Source organism: Scomber japonicus, chromosome 15 (genome assembly GCF_027409825.1).
Source record: "Scomber japonicus isolate fScoJap1 chromosome 15, fScoJap1.pri, whole genome shotgun sequence".
Classification (NCBI taxonomy): Eukaryota; Metazoa; Chordata; class Actinopteri; order Scombriformes; family Scombridae; genus Scomber; species Scomber japonicus.
In genome coordinates, this window is record NC_070592.1 from 1,334,908 (window position 1) to 1,357,422 (window position 22,515).

Genomic DNA, 22,515 nt, shown 5'->3' on the forward strand with positions numbered 1-22,515 from the left:
CTACACGGGTAGATGGGCAGTGGGGGGGTCAGGTAGGAGGCTGCTCTGCTGAGGCTTGTTGCCCCGACGATGCCGAGGTCTACGGCGACGGCGGTTACCAGGTGGTCGATTCTCACCTAGTGTCTGCGACTCCTCTGAGGGGTCAGGTGGTGTGTCTGCAGGGGCGGGGCCTAACGGTATAGGGGCGGGGTCGGACTGTGGTTTCTGGGTGGGGCCTGCTGGTCTCTGGGCGGGGGCTAATGGTCTCTGGGCAGTGCCTGAGGGTCTCTGGGCAGGGCCTGAGGGTCTCTGGGCGGGGCCTGGCGGCGGTTTCTGGGTGGGGCCATGCGGTCTCTGGGTGAGGCCTGATGGTGGTCTCTGGGCAGGGGCTGATGGTGGTTTCTGGGCGGGGCCATGCGGTCTCTGGGCGGGGCCATGTGGTCTCTGGGCGGGGCTTGACGGAGGTTTCTGGGCGGGGGCTGATGGTGGTTTCTGGGCGGGACCTGCGGGTCTCTGGGCAGTGCCTGACAGTGATTTCTGGGCGGGGTCTGAGGGTCTCTGGGCGGGGCCTGACGGCGGCTTCACAGCGAGCCCTCTGATTGGCTCCTGCTCCGGCTGCTGGATGCCAGCGTTGCTCCTCTTGGCGCCCCGGTTCAGGTCCAGCAGGTAGTTCTTCCTCTCCATGCGATGCCCCCTGCAGGCGTTGAAGAGCTCCACGGCGGCAGCGGGCTCCAACCCGTCCACGTCGATGAGGTACCTGCAGACCAGGTACCCGGTGCGGTTCAGACCGTGCGTGCAGTGGACTCCGATCAGCTTGTCGTTGTCGTGGTTCTGGTTCAGGAAGTGAGTCACAGCCCGTTTGAAGCTCAGGATGGCGGCGTCGGAGGGCACGCGGTGACCCTCCGTGAGGATCTTGACGTAGCAGCAGGACTGCGGGATGTCGGACGGTTGGTAGTACCTGCTGGTGAAGGTCAGGTCGATGATCAGACCCAAGTCCTGGTCCTGACTCCGCACCGAGTCCAGCAGCTGCCACGGACCGAAGGAGTCGGACTCTGGGACTAGACAGTTCAGAGACGGTTTTAAAGGCACTTTGAAGGCGATGAATCGAGTCCCTGGGATCCTGCAGCCGACCGGAGCGTAGTCCAGCCAGCGGTCAGGAACCCCGGTCTTCTTGTTCTTCTTCTTCTTAGACGACATCTCAGAGACTCAGACCTGAAACAGAACCAGGTCTCAAACCTCAGCGTAGAGTTGGATGTCTCGAGACCACTTTTACGTGGTCTCGGTCTTGTCACAGTCTCGACCGTCTTTGGTCTCAGATCCCTCGGTCTTGTCTTGGTCTCGTTGTCTTGGTCTTGCGGTCTCAGGGTTAGAGCTTCTTAAATTGAGTTTAAACTGGGACTGAACCTCTGACCCCAGTATGCTGCTCTTATTCTATTCATGCAAGTTATGGTGTAACACGTAACACGAGCTCACTAGCTGTTTGTTTTTTGTTTTTTTTGGTCTCGTCTCGTCTTTGTCTTGGTCTTGACTCAGTCTGTCTTGGCCTTGGTCTCGTCTTGATACCGTCTGGTCTTAGTGTCTTGGTCTCGGTTTAGGCGGTCTTGACAACAAGTCTACCTCAGCGTGCTGCAGGACCGGCTTTAATCTGTTTTATTACTTTGGTTTTAAACTTTGATCTCTTTTCTCTGAATGTTTGCTGTATGAATAAATCAACTCCTGGTGGAAACACAGACTCAGAGCAGAGCTAAAACTGTTTAGTGGAAAAGCTCCGTAAGTGTTGATGAAAGTGATTTGACTCTTTAAAGTTAATTAACTAAATAATCAATTAAAACAAACAACCGTGTTAAACAGTGAACCAGCAGAACATGAACAACATGAAACACTTCAAATACACCAAAATACAATGTTGGTTGGATCAATAATGAGCTGAATTCACTAGAAGGTATAATTAAATTAGATGTTATGTTAGTGAACATTAGTAACTGTCCAGGTAACCAAACATTTAACAGACAGGATGATAGCTGCTGTAGTTTGGTTCACAGGTCACGTGACGAACATGAAGCTGAACACAAATAAAAGGTTTAAAACACAAAATAAATCTCATACCAAAAAATACTCCAAAACCGGAAGTGCTGATGTTAGATAGAGGTAGAGAACGGACTTTGATAGCGGTCCACGCATGACCACGTGACAACACGCTCCCATGTTACGTCAGCGTGTTGTCACGTGGTCGTCCCTGCGTAATGACGCAGGGTTAGGGAACCCGGAAGAGTCCTGGCATTGTTTACATTCGCTTCTTTTGTTCGGTTTTAAATTTTGACAAAATGTCCAAAAAAAGGTCAAAAACGGCGGAAAACCGGAGCCTGCGGACGGTGGTGCACGCGCAGCTGGCGGCGGCCGCGGAGGAGATTTACCGTCTGCTGAAGGAGAGCAGGAGGCCGGGCATGGAGCTCACACAGCCGGGCATGGAGCTCACACAGCCGGGCATGGAGCTCAGACAGCCGGGCATGGAGCCCACGCAGCCGGGCATGGAGCTCACGCAGCCGGGCATGGAGCTCAGACAGCCGGGCATGGAGCTCACACAGCCGGGCATGGAGCTCCCACAGCCGGGCATGGAGCTCACACAGCCGGGCATGGAGCAGCTCAGGCGGCTGGTCATGCAGCTCATCACCGCCGCAGTTAACAACATCTTCACCGCCTTTGAAGCGAGTCGAGCGGCCGACAGAGAACCGGAGGATCCCGGGGAGGAGCGGGGAGCTGAGCCCGCAGGTCAGAGCCCAGATAAACACAAACACTCTGAATACATCTGAAAACTTATCGATGTTATATCGTTATCGTGATATGAGACATATCGTCTCAGCTTTTAACCCTTTGTAAGTCAGCTCAACCGTTTGGTAGAGTTCACTTTGTGTCATGATATCTGTTCAAAAACTAAATCTACTGAGCCTGTTTAACTTTTAGGTCAATGTTTATCACTTGTATGAGGTATGTAACGCACACAGACCATCAGATTGTGCTGTAGTTGCTATAGATACAGGTTGTGTTATGGTTGCTATAGATACAGGTTGTTCTATGGTTGCTATAGATACAGTTTGTGTTATGGTTGCTATAGATACAGGTTGTGTTATGGTTGCTATAGATACAGGTTGTTCTATGGTTGCTATAGATACAGGTTGTGCTATGGTTGCTATAGATACAGGTTGTGCTATGGTTGCTATAGATACAGGTTGTGCTATGGTTGCCTTCCTTTCCTTCCTTCCTTCCTTCCTTCCTTCCTTCCTTCCTTCCTTCCCTCTGTCCTTCCTGCTGCTGTATGTGTCTTTCTGTCACACATAAAGCAAGAGAAGAGAAACCAATCACTGTAACGCTTTTGCCGGTATTTAAAAATGCCGGCTTTGATTCTTGTGTGGGACGGCTCATGACTCTTCCAGTGACTCTCTGACCAATCAGAGGCCGGCAGTCTGATGACGTCACATTTAGTATCGGCTCGGCTCGCTTGGAGCCTCAGCAGAGCAGATACTAAAAAAGTACCAGGAACTATCTCTAGTGGAAACCGAGCCGAGTAGAGCTAGAACTGTATAGTGGAGAAGCACCATTAGTGTGAGTGATAATGTATCTGAGTCTTATTGAGTTGAACTGAAAGTATTCCTGATGCGACAAGTGATTAATGTTCCCCGTACATCAGAAGGCAGAAAGTTAAAAGATTTGGAAAAGACTTTTGTTGGAGGATCGTCTCACATCTAAAGACGAGTCATAGAGTTTCTAAACACTGTGAATCCTTCAACATCACTATTTATGAACTACAGTTTGATTCTTCTTGCCAATTGTTGAAGCTGCTGAAGCTCAATAGAAGCTCTAGAAGTTCTTTATTCAACTCTAATGCTTTGATCAGTTTGTTCATTTATAGATTCATGTGTTTATACTCAGTTGATTGTGTTTCTGAATCCGTTTCTTTGTGACCTTCTCTGCAGAGTTGTGCCTCTCCGTCGGAGTTCAGAGTCTCTTTGAGGACAAACATCTGAAGCAGGAAGTCTCTGTGGACAACCAGCTGAAGGAACCTCGGCCCGGCACTTCCTCCCAACCAGAGGACGTTTCAGACCCGAACTGTCAGCCCGACTCACCGGACCAGCCGACCGGAGACGATGAAGAGGAAGACGAGGAGGCGACTTCTCACTGCTGCAGAGTGTGTGGAAAGTCCTTTGACAGGAAAGGCTTTCTGATGAAACATGTGGAGAAACATTTGAAGGAGGCAGAGTGTCTCTGCGGTCTGTGCGGCGAGCGCCAGGAGTCCATCGACGGTCTGCGGCTGCACCTTCAGACGCACCGCGACAGCAGCCGGACCTGCGACGTCTGCGGCAAGAAGTTCCCGTCGATCCGAGCGCAGGAGACACACCTGAGGCTGCACACGGGAGAGAAACCGTTCAGCTGCCATGTCTGCGGAAAAGGCTTCAACCAGAAGGGCAACATGGTGACGCACATGAGGATCCACACGGCCGAGAAGCCGTTTAGCTGCACCATCTGCAGCAAAGAGTTCAGCCACACTGGCTCTCTGGAGCGACACATGAAGGCTCACAATGGACAGTCGCCGTTCAGCTGCAACGTCTGTGGGAAAGGCTTCGGGAAGAGCACCGAGCTGCGGCGACACGTCCGCAGTCACAAGTCCGACGAGCCACCGGCCGCCAGGAGCCGACGCAGAAAGCCGAGTCTCACTCCCTCACACTGCTGCAAGGTCTGCGGGAACGCCTTTCACAATAAAGGTAACTTTGTGCGTCATGCAGAGACTCATTTAAACGATCCCGCCAGTCGCTGCGGCGTCTGCGGGGAGCACACAGAGTCCTCGGAGACTCTGCAGCTCCACATCCAGAGCCACAGAGAGACCAGCAGGATCTGCGACATCTGCGGCATCAGCTTCAGGGACATGGAGATCCACATGAGGACGCACACCGGACAGAAACCCTTCAGGTGTAAAGACTGCGGCAAAGACTTCCCCAGGAAGGGCTCTCTGGAGAGACACATGAAGCTGCACGCTGGCGAGAGGCCGTTCATCTGTGAGTTCTGCGGGAAAACTTTCATCGAAAACACCGTCCTGAGGAGACACATCAAGAGCCACACGGGAGGGAAGCCTAGGATCTACTCCTGCGACAAGTGCGGCAAGAAGTTCACCATGAGCCAGCATCTGGACGTACACAAGAGGATCCACACCGGGGAAAAACCGTACACCTGCCGGGTGTGCGGAAAGGACTTCCGCCAGATCGGCAACCTGGACTCGCATATGAGGATCCACACGGGCGAGAAGCCGTTCATCTGCAGCCTCTGCGGGAAGAGGTTCCGCCAGAAGATCTCACTGGAGACGCACGAGCGCTTCCACAAGAAGGACAAACCATTCAGCTGTCAGCTCTGCAGCAAGGGCTTCGTCCAGAAGATCGACCTGAAGAGGCACATGCTGACGCACACCGGAGAGAAACCCTACAGCTGCGTCATCTGCGGGAAGAAGTACCAGGAGAAACGTTCGGTGGACTCTCACATGAAGGTTCACTCTGGAGAACGAACCGCTAAAGACTCGACTGCAAACGTGAACCTGAAACGATCAGAGGGAGGTCAGGACTTCATCCAGCTGTAGAAAGACTCACTCAGAATCTGAAACTCTGAAACATTTCTATGTTACAAGCTGCAAACAGTTCAGTCAGATTGTTTTTAATCAAGTTCAAATAGACTCAGAAATTAAACTCAGGAGTCATCACAGTAACGTTACCTGTTTCCAACCAGGGTCCCAAAAAGTCCCAGCTTTGGGTTGTTGTCAGGGTGTCACTGATTGGTCAAACAGGCAGCTACAACTCGAATCATCTCCTGTGGAGACGACTGTTTGAGTCTTCGTCTTCAGAGTCGGTGGACTTTTAGTGTCAGGAGAGAAACTTCAAGTCACGTGTTCCTCGTTGATTCTGTTTCAGGTCAGATTTACAAACATGTCTCAGCTCTCAGGAGAACCAGGAACCTTTTGAGGAGCTTTGGACTGAAGTTAGTTCCTGCTATGAAGGAAGTTTTATTTTGAAAAGGTACAGGGAGTTTGGGGGCGGGGTTTGCAGGTCCGTCACTGATTCGTCAAACACTGCAGCTGCTTCTACTTGTTTGGCTTCATTCATAAAACACAGATTAACTTTAGTGTCTGAACGTTTGAATCAATCAACGTTAAACAAAGTTCAACTGGTTTGTTGAATCTTTATTTCTCAGCAGTAAACGGAGCAGGAGGACGGTTTCCTTCAGTTCTCTGTGTTGTCATATTTTCTCTGTGATCAGTTTAAACGCTGCCGTCTTTACACTGAAACCAGTCTGATTATAAGAAGATAAATTCATCTCCGTCCTTTTTCTATCGAATCCTGATGAAACCTCATATCTCCATCCTCCATCGTTCCTGATCAGCAAAGATGAGTCTGAGTCAGTCTCTGCTGATGAATTCATTTATTAAAGTTCAGCACAGCCAGAGATCAGATATGACTCAGATCCAGGACCACATGTGCAGGTAGCCCAAATTTAATCAGATGTGGTTTGTTAAAACTTCCATGAACATAGTTTGTGGTTTGTGGGCCTTCAGGACTACATGGTAGTGTCTGCTGCTGATTGAGGAGAAACTTCAGAGAACAAAGAGGAACCAGTGAGACGTTCCTCAAGAAGGTTCATTTATAGTTCAGATGAAGGAAGCTCCGAGTTTTCAGTTCCAGAAAGAGAGCTAACATAAACTCTGGGTTAGTTGCCATGGTAACTTCAACTCTGGGTCAGTTGCCATGGTAACTTCAACTCTGGGTCAGTTGCCATGGTAACTTCAACTCTGGGTCAGAATCTGAATCCCGGTTGGGTTTTAGTTTGTTACTCAGGACTTTTATAGACATCAGTCAACGTTTTTTAATTCTTCCACAGTGTGAATTCATCCTCAGCTGCATTAATGATCTCTATCATCAGTCACGATGCCATCGATCCGCTGGTGGAACATCATTCCTGTTTTTATTGGAGATTATATGACAAAGTTTCTGACGGAGCAGCGAGACACAAACAGACGGATCAGACTCACAGTCAGACGTCAGATTTCATGAACAGTGAATATAACTCACTGACACGTCTCCAGCTCTGAATCTTCTTTTAAATATAAATGTGCATCGTCAGCATACGTTCATATCTCTACGTCCACTGGAGTCTCTGCCTTTCATTCATCCGTTTCCATGGCGACTCCTAATATCGGAGCTCTATTGATGATGACTTTTACTCTTTCAACACACATGAGTTTGACCATCAGTGACACTTCAGCTGAAATCATCAATTTATTCATCAATTCATTTTAATTTATGTGATTGATGAGTCATTTATTAATCCAACCACACTTTTCAATGTTTGTTTGTTTAATTTACTCAACAAATAATTTAATGAAGTAGAACATTTTTAATAAAACGAATCTTTAGCTGCAGCTTCATTATCATTATTATTTTATTTAATCTTTATTTTAACCAGACACACAGCTCAGTTATTAAATGAAACACTTTGAGTTTTATCAGTTCCTTCCTTCCTTTCCTTCCTCCCTGCCTTCTTTCTTTCCTTCCTCTTTTCCTTTCTCCCTCCCTTGTTCCTTATTTCCTCTGTCCTTCCTTCCTTCCATCTGTCCTTCCTCCCTCCCTCCTTCTCTCCTCCCTTCCTTCTTTCCTTCCTCCGTCCTTCCTTCCTTCCTTTCCTTCCTTCCATCTGTCCTTCCTCCCTCCCTCCTTCTCTCCTCCCTTCCTTCTTTCCTTCCTCCGTCCTTCCTTCCTTCCTTCCTTTCCTTCCTTCCATCTGTCCTTCCTCCCTCCCTCCTTCTCTCCTCCCTTCCTTCTTTCCTTCCTCCATCCCCCTTTCTTCTTCCTTCCTTCCTTCTTTCTTCCCTTCCTCCGTCTCTCCTTCTCTCTTTCTTTCCTCCCCCCCCTACCTTCCTTCCTTCCTTCCTTCCTTCCTTCCTTTCAATGAGTGTCCTATAAAGGGTTAAAGAGCCGCAAACACACAATGGTTTTTATTTATGCTCCAATAATACCTTCAAATAAATAGTTTATCAGCTAATTTATGAATAACTTCACACACACGTCTGAATAATGATTTCATGATAATAATAATAATAATAATAATAATCATGATAATCTGATTTTTGAGAGGTTGTTTTAAACTGAAAGCTTCCACACACTCATCACTCTGATATGAATCTGCAGATGTTTGAATCTGTTTCCTGGTAATGTAAGAAATACTGATAACAACATTTCATATTTCCTGTTTGACTTCCTGTTTGACTTCCTGTTTGACTTCCTGCTGGTTTTATTTAATTGACTGAAGAAATTATGATTTTGTCTCTTTTTTTTGTCTGAAGTCAATAAATGTTCTGAACTTGGTTGTTTGGTTGTTTCTGGTGACGTTTGAGTCAGGAGACGTGCTGCTGTATTCTGGACCAGCTGTTTTGACTGTTCCTTCCTTCCTTCCTTCCTCCATTCCTTCTTCCCTTCCTTCCTTCTTCCCATCCTTCCTTCTCCCTCCTTCCATCACTCCCTTTCTCCTTTCCTTCCTTTTTCCCTACCACCTCCCTTCCTTCCTTCCTTCCTTCCTTCCTCCATTCCTTACTCCCTCCTTTCCTTCCTTCTCCCTCCTTCCGTCCCTCCCTCCTTCCTTCCTTCCTTCCTTCTTCCCATCCTTCCTTCTCCCTCCTTCCGTCACTCCCTCTCTCCTTTCCTTCCTTTTTCCCTACCACCTCCCTTCTTTCCTTCCTTCCTTCCTTCCTTCCTCCATTCCTTACTCCCTCCTTTCCTTCCTTCTCCCTCCTTCCGTCCCTCCTTCCTTCCTCCATTCCTTACTCCCTCCTTTCCTTCCTTCCTTCCTTCTTCCCATCCTTCCTTCTCCCTCCTTCCGTCACTCCCTCTCTCCTTTCCTTCCTTTTTCCCTACCACCTCCCTTCCTTCCTTCCTTCCTTCCTCCATTCCTTACTCCCTCCTTTCCTTCCTTCTCCCTCCTTCCGTCCCTCCCTCCTTCCCATCCTTCCTTCTCCCTCCTTCCGTCCCTCCCTCCTTCCTTCCTTCCTTCCTCCTTTCCTTCCTTCCTTGACTCAAGGACAACAGGAGGGTTAAAAGAGCTCAATCATAAGCTCAGGAGAAGAGAAATGTTTTTAACCTGGATTTAAACATGATTTGAGTAAGAATGGAGTATTATAATAATCCAAACATGAAGTAATAAACATATGAATTCTTTTATTTTTTATTTATTTGCCTTTATTTAACCAGGTCGGTCCCGTTGAGATACAATGACAGCAGCATTTTCAGTCAAACTGCTTCATTCATTTATTTATTTGTTCAGTTTTATTTTTTGTTTCCTTTTGGCTTGTTAGTAGATGAGGTGGCTGATCATGAATATTTATGGTTCATGTGATCGAAATAAACTAACTAACCGACCAACCAACCAACTAACTAACTAACTAACTAACTAACCCACCAACCAACCAACCAACCAACTAACTAACTAACTAACTAACTAACTAACTAACTAACCAACTAACTAACTAACTAACTAACTAACTAACCCACCAACCAACCAACCAACCAACTAACTAACTAACTAACTAACTAACTAACTAACTAACTAACCAACTAACTAACTAACTAACCAACAAACCAACCCACTCACTCACTCACTCACCAACCAACCAACCAACCAACCAACTAACCAACTAACTAACTAACTAACTAACTAACTAACTAACCAACCAACCAACCAACCAACCAACCAACCAACTAACCAACTAACTAACTAACTAACTAACTAACTAACTAACTAACTAACTAACTAACTAACTAACTAACTAACTAACCAACCAACCAACCAACCAACCAACCAACCAACCAACCAACCAACCAACCAACCAACCAACCAACCAACCAACCAACCAACTAACTAACTAACTAACTAACTAACTAACTAACAAACCGTCTTAGATATTTAGCCTCTTCTTGCGTATGATGCTTTACTACTTGACAGATCATTTATGCTCCTGTAGACTCAGATTGACATGTGAGTGGATCCATATCATGTTTAGATGTTGGACCTCAGTATTACTGAAACCCTGCGTGCGTACGGCCCTGCTCAGGAGTTACAAACGTTCATTAACGTCCAGATGACGGATTCCAGTCCTGGACCTTCTACCTTCATTGTTGATTTTCATTCTGCTTCTCTCCTCTATCCTTCCTCTCTCCTCTCCTTCCTCTCTCTCCTCTCTCCTTCCTCTCTCTCTCCTCTCCTTCCTCTCTCTCTCCTTCCTCTCTCTCTCCTCTCCTTCCTCTCTCTCCTCTCCTTCCTCTCTCTCTCCTTCCTCTCTCTCTCCTCTCCTTCCTCTCTCTCCTCTCTACTCCAACCGGTCCAGGCAGATGTTCTCCCACTCTGAGTCTGGTTCTGAGGGTTCTTCCTGTTAAAAGATGTTCTCCCACTCTGAGTCTGGTTCTGAGGGTTCTTCCTGTTAAAAGATGTTCTCCCACTCTGAGTCTGGTTCTGAGGGTTCTTCCTGTTAAAAGATGTTCTCCCACTCTGAGTCTGGTTCTGAGGGTTCTTCCTGTTAAAAGATATTCTCCCACTCTGAGTCTGGTTCTGAGGGTTCTTCCTGTTAAAATGAGTTTTTTCTTGCCACTGTTGCTCATGTGGGAATGTTGGGTCTCTTTAAATGAAACCTGAAGAGTTCGGTTTAGACCTGCTCTATGTGGAAAGAGCCTTGAGATAACTTTGTTGTGATTTGGAGCTATACAAATAAAGATTGATTGATTGAGATTGATAACTGTTCGCCTCCAGACCAGCAGAGTTCGCTGTTCGCTTCGAAGGCTTCGGCCGCAGGAAGCGAAGCGTCGTTGACACGGAACTCTGAAATCTGTTCGCTCCGTGTGTGTGTTTACCTGTTTACCTCCAGCTGGCTCTCCCGGTTCCTCCCGGTTCCTCTCGGTTCTCTGTCTGCAGTAAAGTGTACCATGTTCTCGGTGCAGCTGCTGCGGGTGTCGGTACATGAGCGGATCATTGCTGCTGCTGAAGACTTTCTGCTGCAGGTGGAAAAAGGAGAAGAACCGTCAGAAATCCCGCTGAGAGCGCTGCTCACCGAGCGGCTAACGGCGGCTGCGGAGGAGATCGTCGGTCTGTTGGAGGAAACCGTGGCGAAGTACGAAGACAGAGTGGAGAGATCAGAGCGGGAGATCTGCCGCCAGAGGAGGCTGCTCGATGCTGTGCTGAAGCCCGAAGTCAAGCTGCTCAGAGCCGGTCAGTCCCGACACACCGGACCGGTCACATCAACCACATCAATCACTTCAATCACTTCAATCACTTCCCACAGGACAAAAGTAAAGAGCAACAGATGTTTTAGCACCTGCACCTGACCGTACCTTACATTATGAAGATGTTTTCATTTACCGATCAGCCTGCAGCACCAAAGTCCACCTCACATCTGTGTTAGTGCTTCATTAAAACATCTGTAAATCCGTCTGAAGCAGATTTCAATCTTTGACTTTTGTTAGTTTACATCTGGAATTGCATGTGGACATATTGTGCCTTTAAAGGACCAGTGTGTAGAATTAGAAAGACTTTATTAATGCCCTAGAGGGGAAACTCATTTGCCACCGAGCAGCTCAATACAATCAAGTAAGTAAATAAATGAACACATTAGACACGCGATCTACAGCTTTGGATCAGAACAACAACTGAAAGTGTTCATTGACTGCTGCTGGAACTAAAGACCTTCAGTAGAACACGGAGGCTCCACAAGTCGCTCAATGAAGGAGGTTTTAGGCTGTTGAAGACTTCATGTAAAGGATCCTTTAAAGGGTACACTCAGTAGGTTTTAATGGCATCTACTAGTGATGTGAACCAGTTTAACCCCCAGTTCACTTTTCATCAACTCTTCCTTCAGTTTCAGAACAGAGAGTTTGTTTGTTAAACACCAGCGTAGCAGGTGTGGGCGGTGGTTTGGTTACTGCGTCCGTGTCTCAGTGTTCAAACAGAAGCTGCAGTAGGAAGCCAGTCTGAGCTGACAGCTGTATAGTGATGCAAGTTTATGTAAAGACTGTTTTAGAATGTGTGAGGTGAGTAAATGGTGTTTATGTGGAAAAACGTTAAATTTACAGGGAAACTAATGGAGAGAGGAGGTGAAAGGTCAGCAGCTGAGCTCTGTGGAAGATGATGTCTGTCAGGACTGAAGTATCTCAACAGTCAGGCAGATTATTGTCAAAATATTTCACATATTGTTCCCCTCACATTGAATTCTAATAACTTTGATTTTATGACGAAATACTCACAAAGCTGACCTTCATCAGCACACTAAACCAACATGACAGCTGCTGAACATCATCATGTTGACTCATCATAACTCTGAGATGAAACAGGACTGTGGTGTGTTTGTCACATGATGTTTCTGTAGGAATTCATCAGTAACTGAGTGTTGTTTTATTTGATCCTCAGAGCCGCTGCAGTCAGTGATCTTGAACGACTCAAATCTGCAGCCTCCAGTTGAGCCTGAGGACCTCAAAGAGACTGAAACCAAACACAACGACAGTGATGCTTCGTGTCCGCCGACACCTCGCTCCCCCTCACCCGCCGACTGTCAGCCCATCTCACCAAGCGGCTGCATTGTCGACAGCGTTCTGGACAGTGACTGGACGGAAGAGCAAGACTCCAGGACACTAAGACAGCCGAGGAAAAAGAAGAGAGGACGACCGCCACTTGGCGTAGCAAAGAAACGGAAACGGGCATCTCCGTCGCAGAACTTCTGGTGTCAGGTGTGTGGACGCGCTCTGCAGGGGAAAGGCTTCCTGCTCAAACACGTCCTGCAGGTCTGCTCCAAAGACCCTGAGTGTCGCTGTGGTTTCTGTGGCGAGCGTTTAGACTCAGCTGACAGCCTGACCACTCACCTCCAAACCCACCAGAAGAAGAGTAAGACCTGTTCATTCTGTGGAAAGACCTTCCACTCCATCCTAGCACAGGAGCTGCACGTCCGACTGCATACCGGAGAGAGACCGTACAGCTGCGATGTCTGCGGCAAGAAGTTTAGCCAGAAGGGTAACATGACGTCACACATGCGCGTCCATGCTGCAGAGAAACCCTTCAAGTGCAAAGAGTGCAACCGGGCGTTCTGTCACATGTCGTCTCTGGAGCGACACATGCTGGACCACAGCGGCGAGGTGATGCTCAGCTGCGGCGTCTGCGGTCAGGAGTTCAGTGAGAGGCGACTCCTGCGTCAACACATGACGAGTCACCAGAAGGACGAGCACATTAAGATCCACGCCGGAGAGAAACCTTACAGCTGCAGCTTCTGCGGAAAGGCCTTTAACCAGAACAGCAGCCTGAAGACGCACCTGAAGATCCACACAGGTGAGCGGGCGTTCTTTGCATGTGCCTTTTAAAGAACCAGTGTGTAGCATTTACTGGCATCGAGCAGTGATTGAACCCCTGCCCCCCCTTTTCACTATTTCACCCAACAATTCTTCCTTCACTTTCAGCATTGGGGGTTTGTTTATTTGTTGTTAAACACCAGCATAGCAGGAGTGAGTGGTCCGTGTCTCATACAGCACTCAAACAGAAGCTGTAGTAGGAAGCCAGTCTGAGCTGACAGCTGTACAGTGATGAAAGTGGGTGTGATGTGCATATAGTCTCCACTGCATCCATGTGCATAACTGTAAAGATAAAAAAAGTGGGGGGGGCCTGACATCTGTCAAGAGTGAAATATCTCAACAGATGGATTGTTAAGGGGATGCTTAATGATGTCAGTATAACAGCAGCTCAGTAAAGCCTTGGGGATTTCAATCTGTCCATTTAGGAAGCACAAGTGATCATGAATCAGTTTCAGCTGCTTTGGGTCAAATGAAAGAGACAACAGGTGCAATGGAGAGGCAAAAGCAACACAACCCAATAAAAGGAATGGTTTTCAATGTGGTGTCCACAGACAGCTGCTCTCTCCTTCTCCTTCCTGACTGATTCTTCTCTAGTTTGGTGTTCTGCTAGTGTCCTCGTCACTACTGCTAGCATGAGGCGCTACCTGCAGCCCAATCAGGTTCACAGCTAGTCCAGCTCCTCCAGGAGGGCACATCCATATGTGCAGTCCTAAGATGGCTTACTGTGTCTCCCAGCACAGTGTGAAGAGCAGGGAGGAGAAACCAGGAGAGTGGTCGTTCCACCAGGAGAGCCGGACATCAACCCAGCAGCAGGACCGCTATCTGCTCCTCAGTGTGCGGAGGACAGGAGGAGCATTGCCACAGCCCAAAACATGAGCTCCAGCAGGCTGCTGGCTGCATGTTTCTGACCAAACTGTCACAAACAGACTCCATGAGGGGGGCATGAGGGCCCCACGTCCTCTAGTGGGACCTGGTCTCACAGCCCAGCACCGTGTGGCTGGATCAGCACTCAGAGAACACCAGAATCGGAAGTTCCTCCATCGGCACCCCGTTCTTTTCACAGATGAGAGCGGGTTCACACTGAGCACATATGACAGGCCTGAAAGAGTCTGGAGATGCCGTGGTGAACGTTACGCTGCTGTAACATCATCCAGCATGACCGCTTTGGTGGGGGGTCACTGATGGTCTGGGGAGGCAGATCCCTGGAGGGTCACACAGACCTTCAGGTCATAGCCAATGTTACTCTGACTGCTGTTAGGTACCAGGATGAAACCCTCAGAGCGATTGTCAGACATTACACTGGTGCAGTGGGTCCTGGTTCCACCTGGTGCAGTGGGTCGTGGTTCCACCTGGTGCAGTGGGTCCAGGTTCCACCTGGTGCAGTGGGTCCTGGTTCCACCTGGTGCAGTGGGTCCTGGTTCCACCTGGTGCAGGGCCTGATGCCATTGACTGACCCTCAAGTTCCCCTGACTTAAATCCAGCTGAGCACCTATAGGACATTATGTATCGTGTAGTCGACACCGCCACAGACAGTCCAGGAGCTCAGTGATACACTGATCCAGGTCTGGGAGGAGATCCCCAGGACTGCATGCCCAGACTTTGTTGGGAGTGCGTACAGGTAGGTGGGGGGCAAACGCACTACTGAGTCACATTATGAGCTGCTGTGATTGGATCAGCTGTGATTTTTTTTTTTTGCATTGATTTTCAGTGTGATTTTGAATCCAGCCCTCAGTGGGTTGATGATTTTAGTTTCCATTCACTGTTACGTCATTTTGTTCTCAACAAATTATATCAGTAAAGATTTGTTAATCAAGATCTGATATGTGATTTAAATGTTCCCTTCATTTTTTTGTATTGTTTGTATTTCACAAATTCATATTCCTCTCATGATGAATTCTAATAACTTTGATCCTTTTACTTTTCATCCTGTGCAGAGCCGCTGCAGTCAGTGATCTTGAACGACTCAAATCTGCAGCCTCCAGTTGACCCTGAGGACCTCAAAGAGACTGAACCCAAACACAACAACAGTGATGCTTCGTGTCCACCGACACCTCGCTCCCCCTCACCCGCCGACTGTCAGCCCATCTCACCAAGCGACTCCCTTGTCGACAGCGATCTGGACAGTGACTGGACGGAAGAGCAAGACTCCAGGACACTAAGACAGCCGAGGAAAAAAAAGAGAGGACGACCGCCACTTGGCATAGCAAAGAAACGGAAGCGGTCATCTCCATCGCAGAACTTCTGGTGTCAGGTGTGTGGACGCGCTCTGCAGGGGAAAGGCTTCCTGCTCAAACACGTCCTGCAGGTCTGCTCCAAAGACCCTGAGTGTCGCTGTGGTTTCTGTGGCGAGCGTTTAGACTCAGCTGACAGCCTGACCACTCACCTCCAAACCCACCAGAAGAAGAGTAAGACTTGTTCATTCTGTGGAAAGACCTTCCACTCCATCCTAGCGCAGGAGCTGCACGTGCGACTACATACCGGAGAGAGACCGTACAGCTGCGATGTCTGCGGCAAGAAGTTTAGCCAGAAGGGTAACATGACTTCACACATGCGCGTCCATGCTGCAGAGAAACCCTTCAAGTGCAAAGAGTGCAACCGGGCGTTCTGTCACATGTCATCTCTGGAGCGACACATGCTGGACCACAGCGGCGAGGTGACACTCAGCTGCAGCGTCTGCGGTCAGGAGTTCAGTGAGAGGCGACTCCTGCGTCAACACATGACGAGTCACCAGAAAGAAGCCAGTGACAAACCCAGAAGACTTCGCAGCTCGGCACCGGCGTACCGCTGCAAAGTGTGTGGAGATGCTTTCGACAGGAAGAGTTTCTTAGTGAAGCATGTGGAGACTCATCAGCAGGACCCGAGCCGCTGCTGTGGACTCTGCGGACACCAGTATGAGTCCGCCGACAGCCTCGCCAATCACCTGCGTTCCCACCGAGAGATCAGCAATACCTGCCACATCTGTGGGAAGAGCTTTCCTGCTCACGGAGCGCTGGAGATGCACATGAGGATCCACACTGGAGAGAAACCTTACAACTGCAGCTTCTGCGGAAAGGCCTTCAACCAGAGCGGCAACCTGAAGACACACCTGAAGATCCACACAGGTGAGCGGGCGTTCTTCTGCAGCCTCTGTGGGAAAGGCTTCACCCAGAAACAGACTCTAGACACGCACGTCCGCTTCCACAACAAGGAGAGACGCTTCCTGTGCCAGGTGTGCGGGAAGGGCTTCATTCAGGACGTGGACCTGAAAAGACACATGCTGATCCACACTGGAGAGAAACCGTATAGCTGCAGGGTCTGTGGGAAGAGTTTTCAGGCCAAACGCTCGCTCAATGGACACCTCAAAGCACACACGGCAGGGGAGGAACCGGGCCCAGAGCAGGACCCCAGCGCCGAGCAGAGGAGGCTCGACACCTTCTGCTTGGTTCAGCTGTAGTCTGAAACTAAAACCTCTTCTGGTCTTGACTCGTAGAGCTGGTCTCAAATCTATGACTTTAAACTCTGTTCCTCATTTTCAGACAAGTTCAGTGACAGTTACTAGTGCTGATCAGGGATGCAACGATTAACAGATTTCACCATTGAATCACTTTTGAACATCACGGTTTTGTGCTCACTGACAAAAAAAAGGGACATTACAGTAGATTGTTTTTCTATGAACAACAGTCACACTAGACAATCTGACTCAACCAGTTCAGGTACGTTAAATTTGAAGTATGTAACTCTGACACCAAGCGTTTAGAAATGGTACTGTGCCCCACATTCAAAACACTGGAGAGAGCTGTTACTCCTCGCCCCCTCCCTGCCAGAGTCTACTTCACGCGGGTTGCCAGTTGTTGGACGTGATCCTGCATATCTTCCTCCGTATCAGCGGGTGCAGCTGAGTGCTGTATGATGCTGTAACCGTCTCCATGTTTCAAAGGCGTCTCCTATACATACCCTTGTTTTGTTTCTCAAATTGTCACGACGTATTTGAGAGTCATAACGAGGCTTTTTTGGTTTTGTAACATCAGACATTATCTGCAGTGTTCCTAGCTGCAGCTCAGTGGCAACTGGCAACCTGGCTGCTGAAACGGTACTGACTTGGTGATTGGTAGCTAGGTGGTGGGAGGAGCATCAGTACTGACTTGGTGATTGGTAGCTAGGTGGTGGGTGGAGCATCACTACTGACTTGGTGATTGGTAGCTAGGTGGTGGGTGGAGCATCGGTACTGACTTGGTGATTGGTAGCGAGGTGGTGGGTGGAGCATCAGTACTGACTTGGTGATTGGTAGCTAGGTGGTGGGTGGAGCATCAGTACTGACTTGGTGATTGGTAGCTAGGTGGTGGGTGGAGCATCAGTACTGACTTGGTGATTGGTAGCTAGGTGGTGGTTGGAGCATCAGGCCAAAACCAGGCAGGGAGTTCCTGTCCTCTGAAATGAGGCCAACCAGGAAGTAACTTAGAGCTGCATTCTATCAAAAGGCCACCAGGGGGCGACCGTCTCTATACAAGTCAATGGAGAATTCACCAACTTCTCACTTGATTTCTAACCTCAGTAAACGTTTTCAAAATGTGTTTATGGTCTCAATCGCTAGTTTAAAGCCTTCTTCAATGCAGTATGATGTCATATATCATTTGGGACATTTTGGCCTCCCTGATTTTATATGTGACGATAAAGCAGGGTATGCATTAGGGCGTGGCTACGTCCTGATTGACAGGTTGATTGACCAATGTCCTCGAGATCCAGCCCTCGCAACCAATCGCAGCCTCCCCGCTCCGCCGTTGATCCCTCCCATATGTCCGCCCATGACCCCGCCTCATGCCCATATAAGTAGAATCCGTGTTTTTATTTTTCCCAGCATGCACCTGAAATTTTCAAGATGGCGCTGCCTAGATTAGAAACTATTGGCTTCCGAGCAGCAGTCCACAAACCAATGGGTGACGTCACGGATGTTACGTCCATTTCTTTTATACAGTCTACGGCCAAAACACAGAATGACAACATAAACATTATTTGAGGGCTGCAACTGAGCTTTTCAAATGTGAATATTCTGGCTGGACTACTACTGTCAGTGATATCAGTGTTTGAAATTAACATGATTCCTTAATGTCTGGTGATATTGAGGGCAATGTTTTGATTACTTGGAATATATTTGTTACATACAGCTACTTTAAGCTCCACATGCTTCTGAGAGTGACTCTTCTTATTCATGTTTTTGGTGGACAAACTGAACATCAGCTAAAAGAGACGAGAAGTGTTCTGACAGCGGCCGAAGGACCCAACGTCTAAGAGCTGTACCCCCCCCAAAGGGCCTTAAATCATCAGTGTGGGAGGAGAGATACAGTCAAACAACCCAATGTGAAGTTCATTTATGCACGTTGATGTGGCAGGACTGGTTGCTATGGCGTTGATGTGGCAGGACTGGTTGCCGGCTGGTTGCTATGGCGTCGATGTGGCTGGACTGGTTGCTATGGTGGTTGGTATGGCATCGATGTGGCTGGACTGGTTGCTATGGCGTCGATGTGACTGGACTGGTTGCTATGGCGTCGATGTGGCTGGACTGGTTGCTATGGCGTCGATGTGACTGGACTGGTCGCCGGGTGGTTGCTCCTGAGACTGTGATCCCCCCCCCCCCCCCCCCCCAGACTCTAATCGTACCATCAGAATCTGTAATCGTTGCACTCTCAGAACTGAACAAGACGTTTATGAATGTGAGATATTTGACGTCAAGCTTTCAGTGTCCAACTGATTTTCTGCCTCATTGAGTCAAATAAAGAAACAAAGCTTCATCTCTCTCTTCGTCTCTAAACTGCTTCATTAGATTTATTACGTTTGTGTCCTCAGAGGATCAGAAGAAGCTGACACATTTCTTATTTTTCTTCTTCTATGATTGTTTGTTTGTAGGGGTGTGTCCAAAAAATCGATCCATCAATTAATATCGATCTTCTATTTAAAAATTCGATATCGATTCAAAATTCTGTGAATGGATTTTTTCAGAGAGAATAGATGGAAGCATGAAATTTAAAATAATAATTATAATTTGAGAGTTTACACCTTTGTCTTGTATTTGAACTGACATGCTTATCCATCATCACTATGGTTACATGATGACATCATCACTATGGTTACATGATGACATCATCATTCAAAATGATGATTCTTTTCTTTCCTTCCTTTCTACCTTCCTTCCTTCTGTATGTCCTTCCTATCTTTCTTCACTCTTTCCTTTCCTTCCATCCTTCCTTCCATCTGTCCTTCATACCTTCCTTTTTTCCTTTCTTTCCTTCCTTCCTTTTTTACTTCCTTCCTTCTGTATGTCCTTCCTACCTTTCTTCACTCTTTCCTTTCCTTCCTTCCTTTTTTCCTTCCTTTCTTCCTTCCATCTGTCCTTCTTTCTTTCTTTCTTTCCTTCCTTCCTTCCTTCCTTCTGTATGTCCTTCCTTCCTTTCTTCACTCTTTCCTTTCCTTCCGTCCTTCCTTCCTTCCTTCCCTTTCCCTTCCTTCCTTCCATCATTTAACTTTACTCTTGAAGAATTTGGTGTCCACACATGACTGCATGTTAAAAATATTATCTGACTTACAAAACAGAAACTCTGGGAACATAAAATTGAATCGATATTGAATCGAAAATCGAATCGGGACCCTGTGAATCTGAATTGAATCGATTCAGGAAATCATTGACGATAACCCGCTCTACTTGTTTGTGTGAATGTTGTTTCATTTATGAACCAGGATTAGTTCAAAGCTCATTTTCACAGCAGGTTACAATTAAAAACTCAGTAACCAACAAACAGAACAAATGTATTTTATTTCATTTTAACACCATCAAAAAAAATTATAAAAACTAAACAGTAATATTAAACTTGTTTTAAAATAGCAATATATAAACAGTGATGTAATGCCTAGAAAGTAAAATATGAAAAAATAAAATAAAAACTAAATTAAACAATAGAATACATATTATGTATAAAACCTTTTAAACACTCATGTATGAATCAGACCTGTATGAGGAAAGATTTTATTTTTTATTTTTCTAAATATTTTTAAGTATATTCATGTTCTGTAGTTTGTTGTGTAACTGACCGGGTTTATTATTATAGTTTATATATTCTCATTAGATTTTAATTAGTTTTTCAGTTTAGTTTTTTTTATTCCAGTTTAGTTTTAGTGAGTTTAACGAGTGATGAAGTAGTTTTAGTGTTTCTGTGGTTGTAGTCTTAGTTTTCTTGTTTCAGGTTTTAGGACAGGGGTGTCAAACATGCGGCCCGGGGGCCAGATCCAGCCCGCCGAGGGGTCCAATCCGGCCCACTTTCCTTATTCCTCCCTTCCTTCCATCTTCCCTTCCTTCTTTTCTGTCTTCTTTTTCTTCCTTCCTTCTTTACTTCCATCTGTCCTCCGTTCCTTCCTTCTATCTGTCCTTCCTCCCTTTCTTCCTTTCATCTTTCCTTCCTGCCCTCCTGCCTTAATTCCTTCCTTCCTACCCTCCATCCTTCTTTCATGTCTAATTTTTCTTTCTTCCTTCCTTTCTTGCATCCTTCCTACCTTCCTTCATTCATGTCTTATTTTTCTTTCTTCCTTCCTGTCTTCTTCTACTTCCTTCTTTCCTTCCTTCCTTCCTTCCTTCCTTCCTTTTTTTTAATCTCAACAAGTCACAATGAACACTATACAGTTACCATGGAGACGACGAACACTATACAGTCACCATGGAGACGATGAACACTATACAGTCACCATGGAGACGGCGAACACTATACAGTCACCATGGAGACAATGAACACTATACAGTCACCATGGAGACAATGAACACTATACAGTCACCATGGAGACAATGAACACTATACAGTCACCATGGAGACAATGAACACTATACAGTCACCATGGAGACAATGAAAGGAAAACTACAACTATTTTAGTTTAATTAGTTTTGCATTGGTCATTTAGTTTTTCGTTTTTTACCAAACTCTTTTTTTTATTTTATTTCAGTTAAATAAATTATTTTTTATGGAAGAGGCCACTGAAAACATTTTTTTTAGGTTTGTGACTTTTTTCTCAGAATTCTTTATATTTTTTATTTAGGCCCTATTTATTTATTTTTCAGTGGCCTTAATATTCTCCCGTAGTTTTTTAACTGCTAGTTTTAGTTTTAGTGAACTATAATAACTGTGGTACTGACTGGGGTTTCATCCTGGACTCCGGACCAGGCTCAGGCTGGTTTTGGGTCCTCCGGTCCAGCAGAGGGAGGAGCAGCTCTCTGTCTGAACTCATTGACCCGGAACATTCCCGGGTTGTTGTCTTCCTGCTGGCCGGCGGGACTCAGCTCTCCTGCGGGATGTCTGCGGCTGAAGCCCCGCCGTCCTGCGGGTCGAAGGCTCTGACGGACTCCGTGTCGGAGCTTCTGACCCGGGTCGGGGAGGAGGTCGTCGGGCTGCTGGAGAAGCGGGGCTGCGGCTCCGGGAGCTCCGGGGCCCGGCTGCTCCGCCTGCTGCTCACCGAGCATCTGACGGCGGCGGCGGGGCGGATCGTCGGGCTGCTGGAGCGGGAGGTGGAGGTGTACCGGCGGCAGGTGGAGCAGCAGAGCCGGCTCCTGCAGGCGGTGCTGAGCCCGGTGGTCCGACTGAGCCGAGCAGGTGAGTCCAGACCGCCATGTTGGAGCCACATCAGCGGTCTGACTGTTGCCAGGCAACCAGAACACACGCGGTTAACACGGGTTTTATTTTTATTTCATTTTTAGTTTTTCTTTCCAAAATCCTTTATTCTTTTATTCTTTGTTGGACAGAACAAACAGAGAATAAAGAAACAACCAGATATTCCAGTTCATAAATAAAATATTAAAGAAGGAAATGTAAATAGAAGAATAAACGATTTCAATATAAAATAATATAGAATAAAGTAAATAAATAAAAATGGTATAAGTGACAGACATCTTCAATGACAGATATACTTTTCTTATTTGTTGTATATTTTAGAGACTCAAATTAAAAATATCTATGATGAGTTGTTTTTGATATTTTGGCGTTGTGGATATGAAACTTTAATAAAATAAACATGTTGACAATGTTACAAATATTGTTATTTTGAAACACAAAATCAGAGATAATGTTTTTTCCTTTAATATAAATCTTTTTTGAAGTATTGTTTGAAATATAACGTGTTT

The 22,515-nt window shown here is 46.9% G+C and overlaps 4 protein-coding genes across 4 annotated transcripts in view; 3 read left to right on the top strand and 1 right to left on the bottom strand.

Moving 5' to 3' along the window:
* Nucleotides 1-22,515, bottom strand: part of LOC128374535 (RNA/RNP complex-1-interacting phosphatase-like) — a 26,060-nt gene continuing 3,545 nt past the window's right edge. Inside the window, exon 2 of the mRNA XM_053334805.1 lies at nucleotides 1-1,191. Within this exon, the coding sequence (XP_053190780.1) occupies nucleotides 1-1,176 (1,176 nt within the window). The 5' untranslated portion in view covers nucleotides 1,177-1,191. The remainder of the gene's footprint in view (nucleotides 1,192-22,515) is intronic.
* LOC128374455 (zinc finger protein 260-like) lies at nucleotides 2,283-5,666 on the top strand. The gene is made up of 2 exons (XM_053334727.1): nucleotides 2,283-2,748; nucleotides 3,951-5,666. Exons 1-2 carry the CDS (start codon nucleotides 2,304-2,306, stop codon nucleotides 5,597-5,599), a joined length of 2,094 nt encoding a protein of 697 aa, XP_053190702.1. The 5' UTR covers nucleotides 2,283-2,303; the 3' UTR covers nucleotides 5,600-5,666.
* Nucleotides 10,958-16,854, top strand: LOC128374536 (zinc finger protein 665-like). The gene is made up of 3 exons (XM_053334806.1): nucleotides 10,958-11,262; nucleotides 12,457-13,365; nucleotides 15,320-16,854. The coding sequence occupies exons 1-3, from the start codon at nucleotides 10,980-10,982 to the stop codon at nucleotides 16,816-16,818; spliced, it is 2,691 nt and encodes an 896-aa protein (XP_053190781.1). The 5' UTR covers nucleotides 10,958-10,979; the 3' UTR covers nucleotides 16,819-16,854.
* The window catches only part of LOC128374453 (zinc finger protein 624-like), a 3,690-nt gene continuing 2,861 nt past the window's right edge, over nucleotides 21,687-22,515 (top strand). The window contains exon 1 of the mRNA XM_053334726.1: nucleotides 21,687-21,988. Coding sequence (XP_053190701.1) covers nucleotides 21,691-21,988 — 298 coding nt within the window. The 5' untranslated portion in view covers nucleotides 21,687-21,690. The remainder of the gene's footprint in view (nucleotides 21,989-22,515) is intronic.